This window comes from Homarus americanus, unplaced genomic scaffold (assembly GCF_018991925.1).
Source record: "Homarus americanus isolate GMGI-L3 unplaced genomic scaffold, GMGI_Hamer_2.0 scaffold32583, whole genome shotgun sequence".
Lineage (NCBI taxonomy): Eukaryota > Metazoa > Arthropoda > Malacostraca > Decapoda > Nephropidae > Homarus > Homarus americanus.
In genome coordinates, this window is record NW_024713129.1 from 32,254,014 (window position 1) to 32,273,677 (window position 19,664).

General features: G+C 41.0%; 1 protein-coding gene across 3 annotated transcripts in view; it reads left to right on the forward strand.

The window, feature by feature from the left end:
- LOC121869850 overlaps positions 1-19,664 on the forward strand; it is a 122,874-nt gene that overhangs the window by 95,604 nt on the left and 7,606 nt on the right. For 2 of the 3 annotated variants that reach the window (XM_042371421.1, XM_042371431.1), the window contains exons 3-10: positions 1,086-1,298; positions 1,667-1,884; positions 4,411-4,622; positions 8,452-8,660; positions 9,572-9,748; positions 10,458-10,637; positions 11,766-11,945; positions 18,280-18,588. In XM_042371421.1, the coding sequence (XP_042227355.1) occupies positions 1,086-1,298; positions 1,667-1,884; positions 4,411-4,622; positions 8,452-8,660; positions 9,572-9,748; positions 10,458-10,637; positions 11,766-11,945; positions 18,280-18,588 (1,698 nt within the window). The remainder of the gene's footprint in view (positions 1-1,085; positions 1,299-1,666; positions 1,885-4,410; positions 4,623-8,451; positions 8,661-9,571; positions 9,749-10,457; positions 10,638-11,765; positions 11,946-18,279; positions 18,589-19,664) is intronic. The other variant, XM_042371426.1, reaches the window with a different exon arrangement.

A 19,664-nucleotide genomic window follows, 5' to 3' on the forward strand; every position in this document is an offset into this window, starting at 1 on the left:
TGGTTCATTTGATTTTGGATATCTTTAAACATTTTCTGTATCGCTTCTTTGTGTTTCTATATCGCTTATGCGTGTTTTTGTATCACTAATATGTGCTTGTGTATCCCTTCTTATGTTGTATGTTAAAAAGTTCTTAGAGCAAGATCTTAAAGGAAGTCTTAATTGTCAGAGAAAATACTGGAGAGGCCAAGAACCATCCAACAACTACTCAACTGGTGTAATTTACCGCTGAACAGACATCTTCCGGACACGACTGGCTGGATCGCGTCAATAAAGAGTAAAATCGAGGCCGCCGTTGCTTGAGATTGGTCGTCATTTAAGTTCTGTTGAGACAAAGACGCGAGTATAAGAGAGTTTGATCCCATTGTTTAACTTCATTAACTGTTTTAGCTCTTATAGTGACTAGATGTAATGGAATTTATGCATTAGCTGCGTTATTGTGTCATTATTTATAGTGCATTAGTTGTAAAAATGATATAAATACGAGAGTTGAGACAAAAAGTGAGTATCTAGAGATTTTGATCCTTTTTGTGTTACAACATGATCTGATTTGATTCTTACAGCGACTCATAACTCGTATACTGTAGTGACTCGAGGTGAAGGAATTTATGCAGTAGTTGTGTGTTAATAGTCGTGGGTTAACCTTCATGGTGTATTAGTTGTGTAAATTATCAAAGACGTGAGTGTAGAGGACTTGACGTCAGGGTGTCTCAAGGATCATGCCTCAACATTGTTATTCACGATCTTCTTTTGCTTCCTGTTCATGATGGTCTTTATTTTAATTATTGACGTTGTGCGTTTGTTTCTTGTTCACGAAGTTCCTTTGTTTCTTGCTCACGCTGTTCTTTTGTGTATTAAATTCAAGATCTTTTGTTTCTTGTTGACGTTGATCTTTTGTTTCCGAATAAAAATAGATAAACTTTCTACCAATAATTTATATTTATAATTGTACCTATATCCATACCTCTGTACCTGTACTTTAATATATAAAACTGCACATGTATCCTCGCCTTTACATACCTCTACATAAACCCTTTAAATACCAATACCTTACCAGCCTTACTGTCCCCTCCTTCACTTTTCAGTATTGAACGTGGCAGCAGGGAAGGCACCTATGCAGTCTTCAGTTGCAGAAGGAGGCATACCACAGAAGGCAGTAGATGGCTCCAGCGCCACCACCTTCAATCCAGATACCTGTACCCTCACCAAGGCAGAGAGACAGCCATGGTGGTACGTCAACCTACTTGAACCTTACATGGTACAGCTCGTCAGGCTCGACTTTGGCCAATCTTGCTGTGGTAAGTTGGTTGTTGATGTTGTTGTTGTTGTTGCTGTGTGTGTGTGTGTGTGTGTGTGTGTGTGTGTGTGTGTGTATAAACTTATAAAGGTTTGGTTCTTGGTGATGAATATGATAATGATGATAATAATGACAATTATAATAATTATAGTGATAATAGTGTTACTGGTAATAATAATAATAATAATAATAATAATAATAATAATAATAATAATAATAATAATAATAATAATAATACTTAATAACAATAAAAAATAATAATAATATATAAATTATTCTTACCGTTGTTATTAATAGTATTGTTGTTTTAATTATCACTATTGACAATAATACCACATGCACATTAACAAGAAATTCCCCCTCCCTCAGGTAACCAGCCAGCAACTATCGTAGTGCGAGTGGGGAACAACCGGCCAGACCTCGCTGTCAACCCTGTATGCAACCGGTTTATTGGTCTGCTGGAGGAGGGTCGCCCGCTCTTCTTGCCGTGTAACCCACCTATGCCTGGAGCCTTCGTTAGCGTGCACTTTGAGGCTCCTCCAGGGGTCCAGCTCTCCATCTGCGAGGCCTTTGTTTATACTGACCAGGTGAGTTGGAGGAGAGAGAGAGAGAGAGAGATAACCAGGTGACTTGTGGGAGGTGGGAGAAGGTGGGGGTGAGGGGTTGAGAGAGAGAGGTGACTTTTTTAGTTTAGAGACTTTATTGGCCAACCCTTGGAGTACAATTTTCCTATTCTGAATAATTCAGTCAGGTCTTGACACTGGCTGTGCTATCATTTCTCACTGCCACGCAGGATAGAGGTTCATACACAATGCTGATAATAGTATAAGCCATATTCATTAATAGTATAGGTCATATTCATGAGGGTGATATCACTGTTCACTGCCACTCAGGACATTGGTTCATACTCATTGTAAGTCATATTCATTAGTGTTATATTTTGTTTGAGGACCAATTAGTGTGAACTAGCAAATTTATGATAAACTGCAAGAATATCCTCAAGCACTCCTTATTCAATGTAGTAATTACATAGTTCATGATACAATAAGCCAGGTGGCCTGAAGTCTCTGATAGTGTCACATTCAATAAAATAATGTTCAAGTGTATGCTTTAAGGGTTTATCACAAAGTTCACATGATGAGTGTTCCGGTATGGGTACAGCGTTACTAACTTGTCAGATGTGTCTGTATCCTAACCTAATTCTGGTCACGACTACATCACATTGTCTGGTTATGTCCTTGTGCTGGCCATACCGATACTTATTGTCACTAAATTTGTCGTATGTACGAATGCTACAACTGTTAGCCCTCTGTGCGTTTCTCAGTTCTTCTCGATCAAAGTTCATGATTTTAACATGTATATTTTTAGGTACAGCATAGGACAAGCCAAGGTCCCGGTCTACATTTTCTTTCTAACATGCCTCATTTGACAGTCTATCAACCCGGTCATGATTTATAATTCCAAAGTTGGACGAAATCCATACAAATTCAATATGAAGGTTGTTCTCCTAAGCAGTTATCACGTTTCTTTTAATATCACGGACAACTTTAGACATAGAGCCTGGCGGTCTGTTCATCGATTGCAAAGCACTTTGGGAGTCACAGAATAATATCTCACCGTCATTGTCTTTAAGGTTGTCTGTGGCTTAATAGATCCCCTTTAGTACAGTTTGTGTTGTGCTGGCTTAGTTGTTCAGTCTTTGCATGTTTGACACTCATTTTATTTTATTTATATATTACTCAAGCACAACCTGATCTACCTGTGTTTGTCCGTACAGAACCACCAACAAAGGCATAACGTTCACTTAATTTAATACTGTCAATGTGACTTAATAGTTTCTAGTGACCAGGTGAGCTGTGGAAGAGGGCGAGGGGATGAGTGAGAGAGAGTTAAAAGAATATTTCATAAAGAGGGACTGCGAAATAAAGAATAAGATATAAAGAGAATGATAGACAGACAGATAGACAGACAGACAGACAGACAGACAGACAGAGTTTTACTACCAGCCTCCTTCCCCGAATTCTACCTCCGTCCCTAATCTAACAGGACCCCCCCCCCCCCTCTTTAGCCTAACTCTCGTTCCTTCCCTACCTCCCTAACCTAACTCTTCCTCCCTACCATCCCTTACAACCGATCTAAGTCAGGTTGGGAGAATACTGATCCGTAATAATATTAATTTAATCTGCTTATTATTAAAAGGTGATCTAGACAGGCGTCAATAGGTCAATTGTTGCTTAATTGTGAAGGAGAAAACCCAGAGTGAAAAATACACTTAAAACAAACTAATATTACAAGGAAAACTCACGCACGAACATTACAAGGCAAAACAGAATGGTAACTTATATATAATTTAAATTCATATCAAACATCCTAAATATTATACCTAACAATAATAACAAGAATAACTTATCTGTCGAGTTGAATACAGGTCAGCCACATGAGTAAAGAAAATAAATACCCAAACAACACCAAGAGAATTGGGGAAGCAGCTCCGACGGACAATATAGTCAGTGGGAATTTAAGGTCCTCTGGTGTTCACCACCGGAACAACAGTACCTAGCCTTATGGCTGTTATGCAAAAACTAGCTAATTTGAATAAATCAACTAAATAAATGTACTTTACATGTCATATTACTATAAAATAGTCCAAATAATATAATTAGAATATTATATATACAATACTGTATACCTGGATTTATATGAGCAATGAAATCACCAATACCTGATTCACTGGAACTCTCCGTAATCCGAGTCATCTCGACTAAGGACTCATGACACCCTAACTCAGCTCTCTCTCCTGCCCTCCCTCCCTAACCCAGCACTCCCTCCCTCCCTAACCCAGCACTCCCTCCCTCTTTCCTTTTCAAACTTAACTCTCCCTACTGACCTTCCTAACGTAACTCTTCCTCCTTCACTCCCTTACTCCCTCCCTAACCTAACTCAACCTCCTTCCCTTCCTCTAACCCAAAACGCCCCTTCCCTATCGCCTACCTAACCTAACTCCCCCTTTCTTTCTCCCTTCCAACCTAACTCTTCCTCCCTTTCTTCCCCCAATAACTTAACTCTCCCTATCTACCTCCCTAACCTAAGTCTCCGTCTCTTCCTGCCTACAGGCACTACCTATAGAGCGTTGCCCGTCATTCAGGGATCAACCACCAGGGAGCACCGCGACCTACGACGGCAAGTGCTACATCTTCTACAGCCAGCAGCCCAAGAACTTCGACAATGCCCTGGAATTCTGTCGCAGCCGAGGCGGTTCACTGGTGGACGAGACCAACCCGGCACTACAGGGGTTCCTCAGCTGGGAGTTGTGGCGCAAACACAGGTAATGGTCGAGGTTGTTTATTGTGAAAACAATGTTGATGGTCAAAGTTGCTTATGATGTAAACAATGATGATGGTCGAAGTTGATTCTGGTGTAAACAATGTTGATGGTCGAAGTCGTTTATGGCGTAAACAATGGTTTTGGTAGATATTTTTATTATGTAAATAAAGGTGATGGTCGAGGTTGTGTATGGTGCAACAATGGTGTTGGTCGAGATTGTTTATGATACAAACAATTATGAAGTACGAAGTTGTTTATGGTGCAAAAATTGGTGATGGACTAGGTTGCTTATGGTGCAAACAATGGTGCTGGTCGAGGTTGCTGAAAGTACAAATAATGGTGAAAATATATGTGGTGTTGGGGAATGTTCATGTTGCAAACAATAGTGGAAACACATTTAGTGTAGACTTTTGCTACAGTAGATACAGTTATTGGTAAAATCCGTTAATGGTGCAAACACAGATATTAATGAAAGGACTTTATGCTGTAGACAATACGGTGTGTCAGTTATGGTACAAAGTTAAGCAAACAATTTATTAATGACTAAACAGTTAATTTATGTCACAAACAATTACAAAGCAAACATTTCATATATGAAGAAAAAATAATAATTCAAGACGGAAAAACACTTGACTGAACCTTGCACTTTCCTATAATCTGCACTCGTAGGGTTGTTGGTGTGTTATCCAGGTTGGATGTGAGTAAGGTGCATGGACCGGACGGAATACACCCTCGTGTTCTGAAGGAGTGTGCTGCAGTTCTGGCCGCTGTGCTTTTTCGCCTTTGTCTCAAAATCCCAAATTTTCCTTCTTCTTGGAAGCATGCCTTGGTTCAGCCCATCCCGAAGAAGGGTGACCATTCCAATCCCTCTAACTATCGCCCCATTAACCTAACTTCATCCCTCTGTAAGATTTTCAAAAATATCTTTATCTATCATTTTCTTAGTCACCTTAAACGAAATTCTCTTTTGTCGGATCACCAGTATGGCTTTCGCCAGGCCAGATCTGCTGGTGATCTGCTCTCCTACTGCACCCATCTTTGCTCATCCTCTCTTAGGGATTATGGGGAAACTTTCGTCGTGGCCCTCGACATCTCCAAGGCATTTGACAGGGTATGGCACAAGTCTTTGCTTTCTAAACTTCCCTCTTATGGTTTCTCTCCCACACTTTGTTCTCTAATTTCTAGCTTCCTTGAGAACCGATCCATGGCAGTTGTTGTCGAGGGAAGGATCTCTCGCTCTTTCTCTACCAATAGTGGTGACCCTCAGGGTTCTGTTCTTTCACCTCCTCTCTTCCTCCTTTTTATCAATGATTTACACCACACTATGACTAATTCTATCCATTCTTACGCTGATGATTCTACTCTTCACTCTTCTTTACATTTTCCCCTTCCCCTAATTCTCAAATTAGATCTGTCTATTGAGCTGATGTCATTTCATCTATCAATGCGGATCTGTGCAGCATCTCCGAATGGAGAGGTAGAAACTTGGTTAAATTCAATCGTAATAAAACTCAGAATTTACCAATTACACTTTCCAAATTAGATGATCTCCCACCAATCACATTTCAGGACGCGAACATTCTGCCAAATTCTAAAATAGATATGCTAGGCCTCACCATTTCTTCTACTATGTCATGGAAGCCACTCATCCACAACATTGCTAAAGCTGCCTCCCGAAAGCTGGGAATGCTGTACAGATGCAGTAGCTACTTCACTCCTGAGCAGTTGCTTGGAGTACTGCTCTCATATCTGGGGTGGCTCTTCTTCTGTCCAACTGTTAGATAGGATGGAATCAAAGGCATTTCGTCTTAATAACTCTCCTCATTCAGATGATAATCTTTCTTCCCTTTCTCTTCGCTGCAATTTTGCCTCTCTCTCTCTCTCTGTTTTACAGGTACTTTAACGGGCAATGTTCGGTGGATTTGGCATCCTGTGTGCAGCCGGCAAGGTCGTGGGCTCGTAACACTCGTCTTGCCCGCGGTACCCACCGTTTCTCTGTGGATGTCGGTCACATTAGAATAACCCGTTATAGGAAATCCTTCTTTCCTCACACAGCCAAACTGTGGAATGCTCTGCCATCTTATGTGCTTCCATACTTATACAAATTGTCTCACTTCAAAAAGCTGGTTTTCCGACATCTTCGTGGTGTAGATTTATATAACCTTTTTCTTTTCTATTTTTAATTTCGTTTTACTCTTATTTTTTCGATGATCTGTTCCTGGGTGGGCTATTCCCCGTAAAAGAAAAATTATTAATAAATCACCCAATTAATTGATGATACAAAGAAATAATTTATGAAAGAAAACAATCAATCAAACACTTCATTAAAAACACAAAACAATTTATGCGACTCAAGGAATTAATTTTCGACACAGATAATTAGTTAATGACACAAGCAGCAACAGCAATACAGACTAATAAGCGGAAGACACATGTGACGGTAGACGCTGCATGTGACGTCGTAACGTCCAACTAACGGGTTACACACACACACACACACACACACACATGTGACGGTAGACGCCGCAGGTGACGCCGTAACGTCCAACTAACGGGTTACACACACACACACACATGTGACGGTAGACGCCGCAGGTGACGCCGTAACGTCCAACTAACGGGTTACACACACACACACACACACACACACACACACATTTAGTTTAACAAATTTATTGGCAGAGCTTGTAGTACAGTTTGCCTATTCTGAGTAATTCAGTCAGGTCTTGACACTGAGGGTGGTATCACTTCTCACTGTCACGCAGGACAGAGGTTCACACACAAAGAAATACATCATATTCATTAACAACTATAAATGTATATAGGTCAGGTTCAAATGGATAATGTCACTGTTCACTGCCATGCAGGACAGAGGTTCGTACACAAAGAGTTGCATCATATTCATTGACAGTACATATACATCAATGAATGATGTGTACGATTCCCTAGTGACGGTAGACGCCAGGTGACGCCGTAACGTCCAACTAACGGGTTACACACACACACACACACACACATGTGACGGTAGACGCTGCAGGTGACGCCGTAACGTCCAACTAACGGGTTACACACACACACACACACACACACACACACACATTAAAACACGTGCAGAGGTTGCGGTGCAAATAAATGTATACAAACACACAAAAATTTAATTGCTCAAACACACGTATGTTTCTAGTGGTCTAGACACGTCTGGGCAAACATAGGTAAGCAGTTAAAGCACACACACACACACACACACACACACTCACACACATTACTACTACAACTACTTTGCTGTCACTCGGAATCGAGTATGACGATCATCCAGCTATGATAGAACGATATGAGTTATTAAGGATGTCACCTTCATTAGCGAGTTTTGAGGTGATTAAAGAGGCCGATACGGGACCGGCAGAGTTGTTTACAGATGTTGCACATGTGGAGGGCACCATCTAGTGCGGGAGGGGGGGTAGCAGCGTCTTTCCGGCGTTGGCGCTTGTCTGCCTCGGTTTGCAATCGGGCTAACTGGAAAGTATTGACATCTTCACGTGTGGTGCTCCTCCTAGCGTTACGATGTGAAATAATTGACTCCCAGGTGAGGGGGTCGATTTGACACTTTTTCAGGTTTGTCTTAAGACTATCCACACACACACACACACATGCAAGTAGTAGTAGTAATAATAATTATTATCATTATTATTGCTTTTATTATTATCATTATCATTATTATTATTATTATTATTATTATTATTATTGTTATTATTATTATTATTATTATTATTATTATTATTATTATTATTATTATTATTATTATTATTATTATTATTATTATGCTGCAAAAGGGGTGATCCTAATGGCCAGTACTGGTTGGGCGCTGTTCGTGACCCTGATGACGTCAACAATTGGAAATGGATTGATGGTACTGACGTGACCGTGTCGTTTTGGAACCTGCCTGGCGGAAACGAAAACTGTGCTCGGTTTGATGGCACGAAAGGCTGGCTTTGGTCAGATACCAACTGTAATTTCGACCTTAACTTCATCTGTCAACATCGTAAGTATAATGGCTTATGCTTCTGTAAAGTGTTTTCATTATGACGTCATGGTTCCGTAAGCTCCTGATTGGGTGAAATTGCATTATGCCAGCCAATCAAGATGCTCAAAGACATCGGGATCATTTGGGAAATATAATTCTCAAACTACTTTATTTTTATAATTTGGGTGTACTACCTCCTGGGATGATATTGGGAGCATAATGTATTGTCTAATGGTAGACCCTGCTGCCATATGGCATCATGAAAAGTGTGGTCAAGTCCCAGATTGCTGATCTGACTGACTGCCTCATTTACACACAATTGTAGTTCTCAATTGTTTCTCTTACTTTGTATTTTTTTGAGGTAAAATGTTTCTTCTTTAGGTTTTCCTCGACCCCCTAGACCCCGATGTGGGTCGGTGCCCTGTGCCCGGGTGGGCCAAGTCCCTATAAAACATTAATAACATTAATAATATATGAAAAATAGCAATATATATATATATATATATGAAAAATAGCATATATATATATATATATATATATATATATATATATATATATATATATATATATATATATATATATATATATATATATATATATATATATATATTTCATGTAGATCCACAATGAAAACGTGGATAAGATAAATCTTGATAAAATCACACAAGGAAAAGGGAAACAATGGAGCACCTTAGCTTTCGTCTTTATTCAAGACATCTTCAGAGAAACGAAACTAATATTTTATCATATATATATATATATATATATATATATATATATATATATATATATATATATATATATATATATATATATATATATATATATATATATATATATGGCAAAAGGAACGTAGTACAGAGGATCCCTGACCACGAACACCTACCACGAACCTCATCTTTACTCACACCTATACATGTCACCTACAGGACCCCAAACATGCGGTAAGCCAGAACAACCACCCAACTCTACGATGGTCACCGCCAACTACAACGTCGGAACAGATGTAGAATACCGTTGTGATCCTGGGCACTATCTAGTTGGACCTGCTCAAAGATCATGTCTTGACTCCGGCTTCTTCAACGAGTTCCCTCCAACCTGTAGATGTGAGATATATCCCCCACCATGGCGTGTCTTCCTGTGTTTGTTTTGGTTGTGAAGATCATTCAGGATTCCATGTTTTGGATCGCCTGAAGATTCACCCTTCAGCTAATTTCAGATCATTAAAACACCTTAACGCTACATCGGGATAGGTTAGGTTAGGTTAGTTAGGTTATTGTATTATCCACCATAGTTTCTCACCATTATTCACCATAGTTTCATTCCATCATCCACCATAGTTTCAGTCCATTACCCACAGTAGTTTCACCACATTATCCACCATAGTTTCACACCATTATCCACCATAGGTTCATACCATTATCCACCATAGTTTCACACCATTATCCACCATAGTTTCACACCGTTATCCACCATTATCCGCCATAGTTTCACACCATTATCCACCATAGTTTCACCACATTACCCACCATAGTTTCACACCATTACCCACCATAGTTTGACGCCATTATCCACCATAGTTTCACATGATTATCCACCATAGTTTCACACCGTTATCCACCATAGTTTCACACCGTTATCCACCATAGTTTCACCACATTACCCACCATAGTTTCACACCATTACCCACCATAGTTTTACGCCATTATCCACCATAGTTTCACATGATTATCCACCATAGTTTCACACCGTTATCCACCATAGTTTCACCACATTACCCACTATAATTTCACCCTATCGTCCTCTCCCTGACAGACGTGGAGTGCGGTCCACCAGCTCCCATCCTCAACGGCGGCTACTCCCTCGTAAACGAGACCCGCACCTACCTCAGCATTGTGAGGTATGACTGTGACCCTGGGTTCATCCTCATCGGCAGACCTGACCTTATCTGTGACATCGACGAGCGCTGGAACGGTCCTCCACCCCGCTGTGAACGTGAGTCTTTGGTTGTACACATGATCAGCTGATGTACCACGTGAGCCTTTGTAAACGCGATCAGCTGACCCGGCCCGTGGTCAAACCCCCCCCATCACACCACACGCTTCTTGTCCACTTGTGAGATCTTTACTTTCAGTCATCTATTAGACATAAACCTTACATTCTACTGAGGAAATATGACCTTTGCCCTTTTATAATGTAGAAGGGAATATTTATTAAGGATTTTGAATAAGTTTCTTCCATTGAGTTACGATGGTATATATATATATATATATATATATATATATATATATATATATATATATATATATATATAGTGTTAAGACTCCTATACATACTGTCTACTAATCACCACTAATATTATGATCATGATAGGTCTTCTTAACTCTGAATTATCTAAGATTTAACTCTATAACCACAATTGTTGTCTCAAAGTGTTCCTGTATGTGTGTGTGTGTTTGTGTGTGTGTGTGTGTGTGTGTGTTTGTGTGTGTGTGTGTGAGCCTTGGTGTAATTAACAAGATCTTTTATTCCTTAAGACCATCTTGTTTGACGTTTTATTTACTCTTCTATATTTGAGGTAACTCACACGTCTTCTTTAGGAATAATCATATTTCTTTAGTATTCTGTATAATAATGAATGTCTAATTTTAATTGGATTTTATTGTCAAATTTCCCGTTCTTAATTATCTTGACACTTATTGACAAAATTTAATGCATTCTTTTAGTTAATTCACTTAATAATGACAGCAAGTATTTCTGTTAACAAAATTGACCTTGAGTTGACAAATATTTATTGAATTTCATATTGACCATTTACTGACATACAAAAAGATGAACACATGTGACGTGTTTATTGTTGATCTGTTGACCTATAGTTACTTCTTGCCCCTGTCTTAATGTTGACATGACATCTTGCCCCTTGACAATTATTGCCCTATTGCCCATAGGCATGTATTGACCTCTTCCCCTTTAATATATATTGAGCAATTGTCCCTTTTCATGTGTGTATTGACCTCTTGCTATTAAATGAGAGTGATGACGGAAACACCTTGCCCCTGTAACCCACTACTGACATATCTTTGACCACTTGCCCCTGTATCTGAGTGTCGGGTCATCCTACAGCGGTGACCTGTGACGCCCCAGCTCCCATCCTTCACGGGTCCTCCAACTTCTCCTCTCCTACTGTTGATGCCGCGGTCACCGTCAACTACTCCTGCGACGAGGGTTACGTGTTAGTTGGTCCACGATACATCACCTGCACGGCTGAGGGCACCTTCGACCAGGAACCCCCACTGTGTCAAGGTAACCAGGTCGTCAAGAGGGGAGTTACCTGGGAGTTAGTAATGAAGGGACTTAACTGTTGATCTACTTGCTGTGTTGGTAGTGAGAGGACCTACCTAGCACCCACTCTAAACCGAGCTCGGACCGGTGCGGCGTACCTCCGGCCCTTCCGTTGTATGGTCAGCACTGTTGTATGGTCAGCACTGCTGTATGGTCAGTACTGTTGTATGGTCAGCACTGCTGTATGGTCAGCACTGCTGTATGGTCAGTACTGTTGTATGGTCAGTACTGTTGTATGGTCAGCACTGCTGTATGGTCAGTAGTGTTGTATGGTTGGTGCTGCTGTATGGTCAGTAGTGTTGTATGGTTGGTACTGCTGTATGGTCAGTACTGTTGTATGGTCAGTACTGTTGTATGGTCAGTACTGTTGTATGGTCAGTACTGTTGTATGGTCAGTACTGTTGTATGGTCAGTACTGTTGGTGTTGTATGGTTGGTACTGCTGTATGGTCAGTACTGTTGTATGGTCAGTACTGTTGTATGGTCAGTACTGCTGTATGGTCAGTACTGTTGTATGGTCAGTACTGTTGTGTGGTCAGTACTGTTGTATGGTTGGTACTGCTGTATGGTCAGTACTGTTGTATGGTCAGTACTGTTGTATGGTCAGCACTGTTGTATGGTTGGTACTGCTGTATGGTCAGTACTGTTGTATGGTCAGCACTGTTGTATGGTTGGTACTGCTGTATGGTCAGTACTTCTCTATGATCGGTACAGTTGAACGGTCGGTGCAGTTGTATGGTTAGCACTGTTGTATGGTCGTCACTGCTGTATGGTTAGTACTGTTGAATGGTCGGTACTGTTGTATGGTCGTCACTGCTGTATGGTTAGTACTGTTGAATGGTCGGTACTGTTGTATGGTAAGTACTGTTGTATAGTCAGTACTATTTGTATGGTCGGTGGCGACCTGTAGAGTAATGATCAGCATCCTCGCCTCGCAAGCGAGCGGACCCGAGTTCGATCCTCGGGCAGAGTGAACTATGGGCAAGTTTCTTTGCGACATTTGCCTCTGTCTGCCCAGCAGTAATTTGCGGATCGGATTCTAGGGTAATGGTTAGCCAGTGCAGTTGGCGAGTTGTCCGGTCTTCTCGGGCTATTCCTTGACACTGGGTCATGCAGCTCGTTAACTTAGGGTGTGGTTATTGTGTTGGCCTTAGCTTCTACACCTTAAACAAATTCACGCCTAGATGGCCCTTGGGCCGGTTACACGAGGGGCAACCATTATGGACGGTACTGCTGCATGGTTAGTACTGTTGTATGGTCAGTGCTGTTGTAAGGTCAGTACTGTTGTATGGTCAGTACTGTTGTATGGTCAGTGGGTGTAATAGTCAGCATGCTCGCCTCGCAGGTGAGTGGTCCCGGGTTTGATTCTCGAGCAGAGTGAATGTATGGGTAAGTTTCTTTACAGACTGGGTTCCCAAATTCAAAAGCGACTTATTTTTGAGTTGGTTCACCCCGAGAGGCATTTTCTTCTTAAGAGGATGCTTTGTGAACATTTTTTGCCCGGGTGTAGATCTCTAGGTGTGTGCACGCCCTCACAATCACAATATTTTTGTTTTGCATTACTGCCATTTTTCCTAGTAAGAGAAAAACTAATGCCCTTCACATGTGGTAATTTAGTCGTAAAATAATCAAAAGGTGCATTCAACCAAATACACACTGATCGGGCGCAAGAGCATGTTAACAAGCCCTTCAAAGGTGCAGGTGGAACAGTAGGTATAAAATGTGCAAAATCTCCTATTAACCATTGGATGCTTAGCTGCTGTGAGTGCTATAATCTCTCGACTTACAGAAGATATACTGTACGACTACAGCCTGGTTTTTCAAACGCAGAAAGAGCTTGGCGATCAACGTTTATCGAGGGATGAAGACGAGGTCAAGAAAATTTCCAAGAAGCTACGGGATTTCAATTCTTTTGAAAGGGATAACACAGAGGCTGATTTGTTAACTGCTGTGGAACGAGGCAAAGTCCTGTTGAAGACATTCATCAAGAGCCGGCTTGAGCAGAAACATGATGAAAATTTCTTTAATGTCATTCCCAAGAACAATTACAAAACCTTTGCATCACTTTCCAAGAAACAAGAGGGAATTACGTAAGGTCAAACAAAAGTTATGAAAGCTGATCGTGACCTATTCAGGCGGTTTCTCAGTGCTTCACCAAGTGGTAGATAAAATATTTTTTCACTGTTGCTTCAGCATAAATTATCACTAGTGCAGCTTGCTCTTGCAAAGTTTGATGGAAAGCCCAGAAAACCAGGTAAGGCCCCACTCTCCCATATATTAGCAAATGCACATGAAGTAAGGGAATTGCCAGCAACAAGTGAGCCAACCTGTGTACTTGTTGATGGTATGGCATTTTGTTCAAGCCTTGGGAAAGCCAAGTGAGGCTACAACTTTCGGGGAACTGGCTGATATATTCTGCATGTATATTCTGAGCCTCTTCCGGGAACATGTAGCAGAATTGACGTAATATTTGATTCCTATTGAAACTAAAGGGTATGGCACTATTCCATCAAATCTGGCACTCGAATGCAACGCACAAGCCAAGGAAGAAAAATACGGAGAATCGTCGACTCTAGAAATGTACAGCTAAAGAAATGGCACAATTTCATAAACCTTGATAACAATAAAACCAATCTCACTCGATTTCTTACCAAAGAGCTTATGGTCCATGCCGAAAATCTTCCTTTGGACCAGGAACTTGCTGTTGCTGGAGGATGTAAAAAATTCTGAAACTGTTGTCTCATCATCACCAGTGCCCAAGAACCGCTTGTAGTCCTCCGCGGAAGAGGCAGATACTAGGTTGGTCCTTTATGGATTAGATGCTGCTGCTGCTCAGAACAACTATCATAGACTTGTTGTTTATAGTCTGGACACTGATGTGTTGGTACTTTTTACCCATCATGTTACCACTGATGAGGTGTTAATGCAAGCTGGTACACCAAGGAAACCTAGGTTTATGCCGGCGCATGAAGTAAGGCAGTCACTCTCCCCATTTTTTTTTGGTGGGGGGGGCAACTTGCCAGCGTTCCATGCAGTCACTGGATGTCACACTATTAGTCAATTTAGTGGTAATGGAAACACGTCAGCCTAGGCAACTTATGTCTCCCATCCACATCTTCTTGACTCATTTTGTGACAATTTTGAGAAATTAACAAAGGATGCTGAGCTATTTGTGATCCAACCTCACATGCAACATCTGTGAATAAACTTCGAGCTGAAATGTTTCATCGTGTGAGCAACCCAGAGAATGTTTCCCCACCAAATATTTTTTTAGAACTACATTTCAGACGATACCAACACCAAATTGCAGTCTGGAAAAATTCAGTAACTGTCAGACCAGGTATAAGAAACCCAGAAGAATCTGGGTGGGAAATGGGTCCAAGCAACACTTCAGTGCCCACGCTGATGCATTCAGATCCAGTACCAAAAATTTACTCAGAGTTGTTAACATGTGGTTGTAAGACTGCAAAATGCACCTCAGGAACATGCACATGCAATGAAACCCATTTGCAATGCTCTCTGGCATGTGGGTGTAGGAGAAACTGTAACAGTCCATTTAATCCATTTTTCTTTGACAGTAACGAAGAGGATTCAGGTGATGAATGATTGACATCAAGGAATATCCTCATGATAAACAACTTGCCCACATGCCTTTGATGCTTTGTTTATAAATTTAAGGTGGCGGAGAAGGATAGATTGCATGATTACCTATGAATGACATAATTGCTCATAAATATCACTTATTTTACTTTGTCTAAATGAACAGTATTTTGATTATTAGCTTACATTTGTATTAGGAGTGATTGCTGTAAGGTGTCATACAGCTTTTGTTAATTTATGACCAGCTAAATTGACCAAGAAACAGTATCGATGGATACTGATAGCTGCCCGCGATACTCTAGAACTTATGGGGTACAGATTTTTGCAAGACAATTAGCCCATTTTTTAAAACATTCAGGGCAGTAAGTCCGAAGAGGAATGCTGAACATCGGGTTACTTTTAATTAACCCAACAAATAGATTTGACAAATCCGCTATTCAAGTTTGATGATCCATTCGTTGGATAAGTTAAAAGTAACCCGATGTTCAGGAATCCTCTTGGAACTTACTGCCCTGAATGTTTAAAAAATTGGGCAAGACATCTTTGTTAATACCGAGACTAAGCACTTATGTTTTGTACTGTGTTTTGGTGGCTAATCATGCATACTTTGATACTTATGTATTGAGCCTGAATGCAACATGAATATAAATATTACAACAATTACTATGTAAGTTAAATATTTTTTTTATATTGAAGACATATAAATCCTTTATGATCAAAGCCCTTTTCAGAATGACTTAATTTTGTTGTCAACTGCTTCGTTTTTAACATTTAGGTGTGTTATTTAGTTGTCTACAATAATATATTTGTGTATTATAAAATATGTTCATGACCGAAAATATCCCGTAATTCGTCATAATTGTGTTGTGATCAAGCTACGCACACACTTAAAAATCTACAACCGTCCTGGGACGGTCCACTGGGGTCCAGGCAATGTAAAAAATAAGGTCGTAGCTTTATTCCTCTCGGGGTGAACGAAACTTCCCGAATGGGTAACCCGGACCCTAGACTATTGCGTCATTTGCCTCTGTCTACGCAGCAGTAATTGGGAACCTGGATGTTAATCGATTTGCGGATCGTGTTCCAGGGTAATAGATAGCCAGTGCAGTTGGCGAGTTGTCCGGTCTGCTCGGATTATTCCTGAACACTAGATCATGCAGCTCGTTAACTCAGGGTGTGGTTGTTGTATTCAACAAATTCACTCGTAGGTGACCTTTGGGCCGCGAACACCAGGAGCAACCATTATTATTATTATTATTATTATTATTATTATTATTATTATTACTATTACTATGGTCAATATTGTCAGTACTATTGTATGGTCATATGGATCACAAGCGTAAGCACTTTCAACAGTCATTAGAAGGCCTTTAAAATATGGTGCTACAGGAGAAAGCTAAGATAAATTATATTGACAAGAAAAAAATGACGAAGTGCTAAGAAAAAAAAATAAAGAGAATTACTTGAAATATATAAAATAAGGATAATTTGATATTTAACCATATAATTAGAAGTGAGGAGACAATGATAGAAGTATTAATGGACAGGATAGGATAGCCAGTGGAAGACAGACTGAGACATACGAATGAAATTAAAAATTATGGTCCCCGGAGAGATACAACATCAAGGAGGATTGGTAAACACTGAATGGAGGGCCGTAGTCGCCAACCCTTAGAATGGGGATGGTCGGAAGTTCGTCTGGCGTAGATGTTTTTATTGCTAGAATGAGGAAGAGAAGGTACTATTGCCATAGGTGTATATAGAAGGAGACAAAAGTTGGATTACTTTGACTGAGTTATTGTGAGATGGTGAGGCTCGCCAGGCGCTGTCCACTGCTCGTGCTGGTGATGATTTTAATTTTCGTTTTCTTCTTTTCTTATTTTTTTTTATTTCTTAAACTGTATTAATAACTTTTGACGTACATACACAACTTACATTACTTACTCTTGCAATTTACACTCTATGGATATTAAGGTAAGCCCCTGACTACTTAATTGCACATCTACACAATTTACACGGACAACATACACTGCATGGACATATCTTCACCTTACGACTAATTAACCCACTTAATTTACACCTGCTAATGCTCAACTTCCACACCTGTAAATATTATCACCTTACTCAGGACAGCTTCGTTATATCACCCGGAAACATTCAATTCCTTGTAAATTTTGAAAACAAACAAATAAATGGGTGATATTTATTTATTTTTTATTATTAATATTTTTTCTTCATATTTTTTTATTTATATTTTTAATTTTATTTTATTTTTCTTAGGGCAGACTTTTCAACTATATTTTTTGTGTGATTCTCTTTTGCTTAAGGGAAAATTTTTTGACTTCCCACCTCCTTATAACTTCCAATCTCATTGGCTTAGCTCACACCCTTGTTTCACTTGGTGTTTCTATTCACTCACCACCAGTCTCACCCAATGATGTCCCAAGTGTCACTCACTGGTAACATTCATTAATCTCACCATCTGATCACATTGTTTCCACTGAGCAATTTCATCCAGTAACCTCACCCAATGATCTCATTAATTTCGCTCATTGATCTAATATCACCCAATGATCTTATTAATTACATCCGCTAATCTCACACCACTAATCACACTTATCTTACTCCACTGATCTCATTAATCTCACCACACTGATCTCAGTAACCTCACCCACTAATCTCACTCACACACTCAGTGGACGCAGCAGTGAAACCAGAACTCCCTGAGACACGATTTGGTGAATCCAATCGAGCGGGTGCCGGAGGTCGACCTCGACGTCCCCATCGCCCTGGACAGCGACAGCGGCCTCCATACCTGACCGACGGGGGAGACAACACCGTGGAGGCCAGCAACCCGGGCCTGGAGACCGTCGTACCTTCCCTAGAGGCCGGGGACAACAACAAGATAAACAAGATAAATAATGACAGAGGCCAGAGTGTAGATGGTCCGAGTTTTGATCTCAAGGAAGAAGACGGCATCAAAGTCACCGAGAAACTCCATCTTGGTAAGTCAAGGGAGTAAGGATGCAAGGAGAGCGAAGAGAAGGAGAGATTAGGGAGTAAGAGGAAGGGAGTAGAGAGTAAGAAGAAGGGACGGGGGAGAGAGGGAGAGAGTAGGGAGTACAGGGAGGGAGTAGGGAGTAAAGGGAGGTAGTAAAAGGGGAAGAAGTACAATTGTGGAGAAAGGAGGGGTAAGGAGTACAGGGAGGGAGTAAAGAGGAAGGGACTAGGGAAGAGGGAGATGGGGAAGGGAATAAGATGTAGAAGAGGGAGTAGGGAATAGAGGGAAGGGGTAGGGAGTAGATAGGGAGCTATGAAAAAGGAGTAGGGAAGAGAAGAAGGGAGTAGAGGGACGGAGTAAGGAGGAAGGGAGGGATTATGTAGTAGAGGGAGGGAGTAAGGAGAAAGGAACTAGTGAAGAGAGACAGGGTAAAGAGAATAGAAGAAGGAAGTAGAGAAGAGAGAAAAAGTAGGGATGAAATGGGGTGAGTAGTGAGGAAACGGAAGTATATGAAGAAGAGCGACGGATTAGGGAGGAGAGGTAGGGATTAGGGAGTAGAGAGACGGAGTGGGGAGTAGATGGAGGGACTAAATGGAAGAAGTAGGGAGTACAAGGAGGGAATAGGGAGTAAGGAAAGAATCCGCGAATAAAAATCGTCTCCATTTTCTCATATACATTGTAAACAAAGTCATCCAATTCATGACGTCATATGTAAATAAAGGTTCCTCTACGACTATTTTACTGTACCACCACGATACATCTTTCCCCCTCACCCGCACGCCTACTCCTCACCCACACGTCGTCCTGCCTCACTCACCCCACACGTCCTGCCTCACCCACACGCCTCACCCACACGTCGTCCTGCCTCACCCACACGTCGTCCTGCCTCACCCACACGTCGTCCTGCCTCACTCACACGTCATCTTGCCTCACCTACACGTCTCCTCCATCACCCACGTCGTCCTCCATCACCCACACGTCGTCCTGCCTCACCCACGTCGTCCTGCCTCACCCACACGTCGTCCTGCCTCACCCACACGTCATCTTGCCTCACCCACGTCGTCCTGCCTCACCCACACG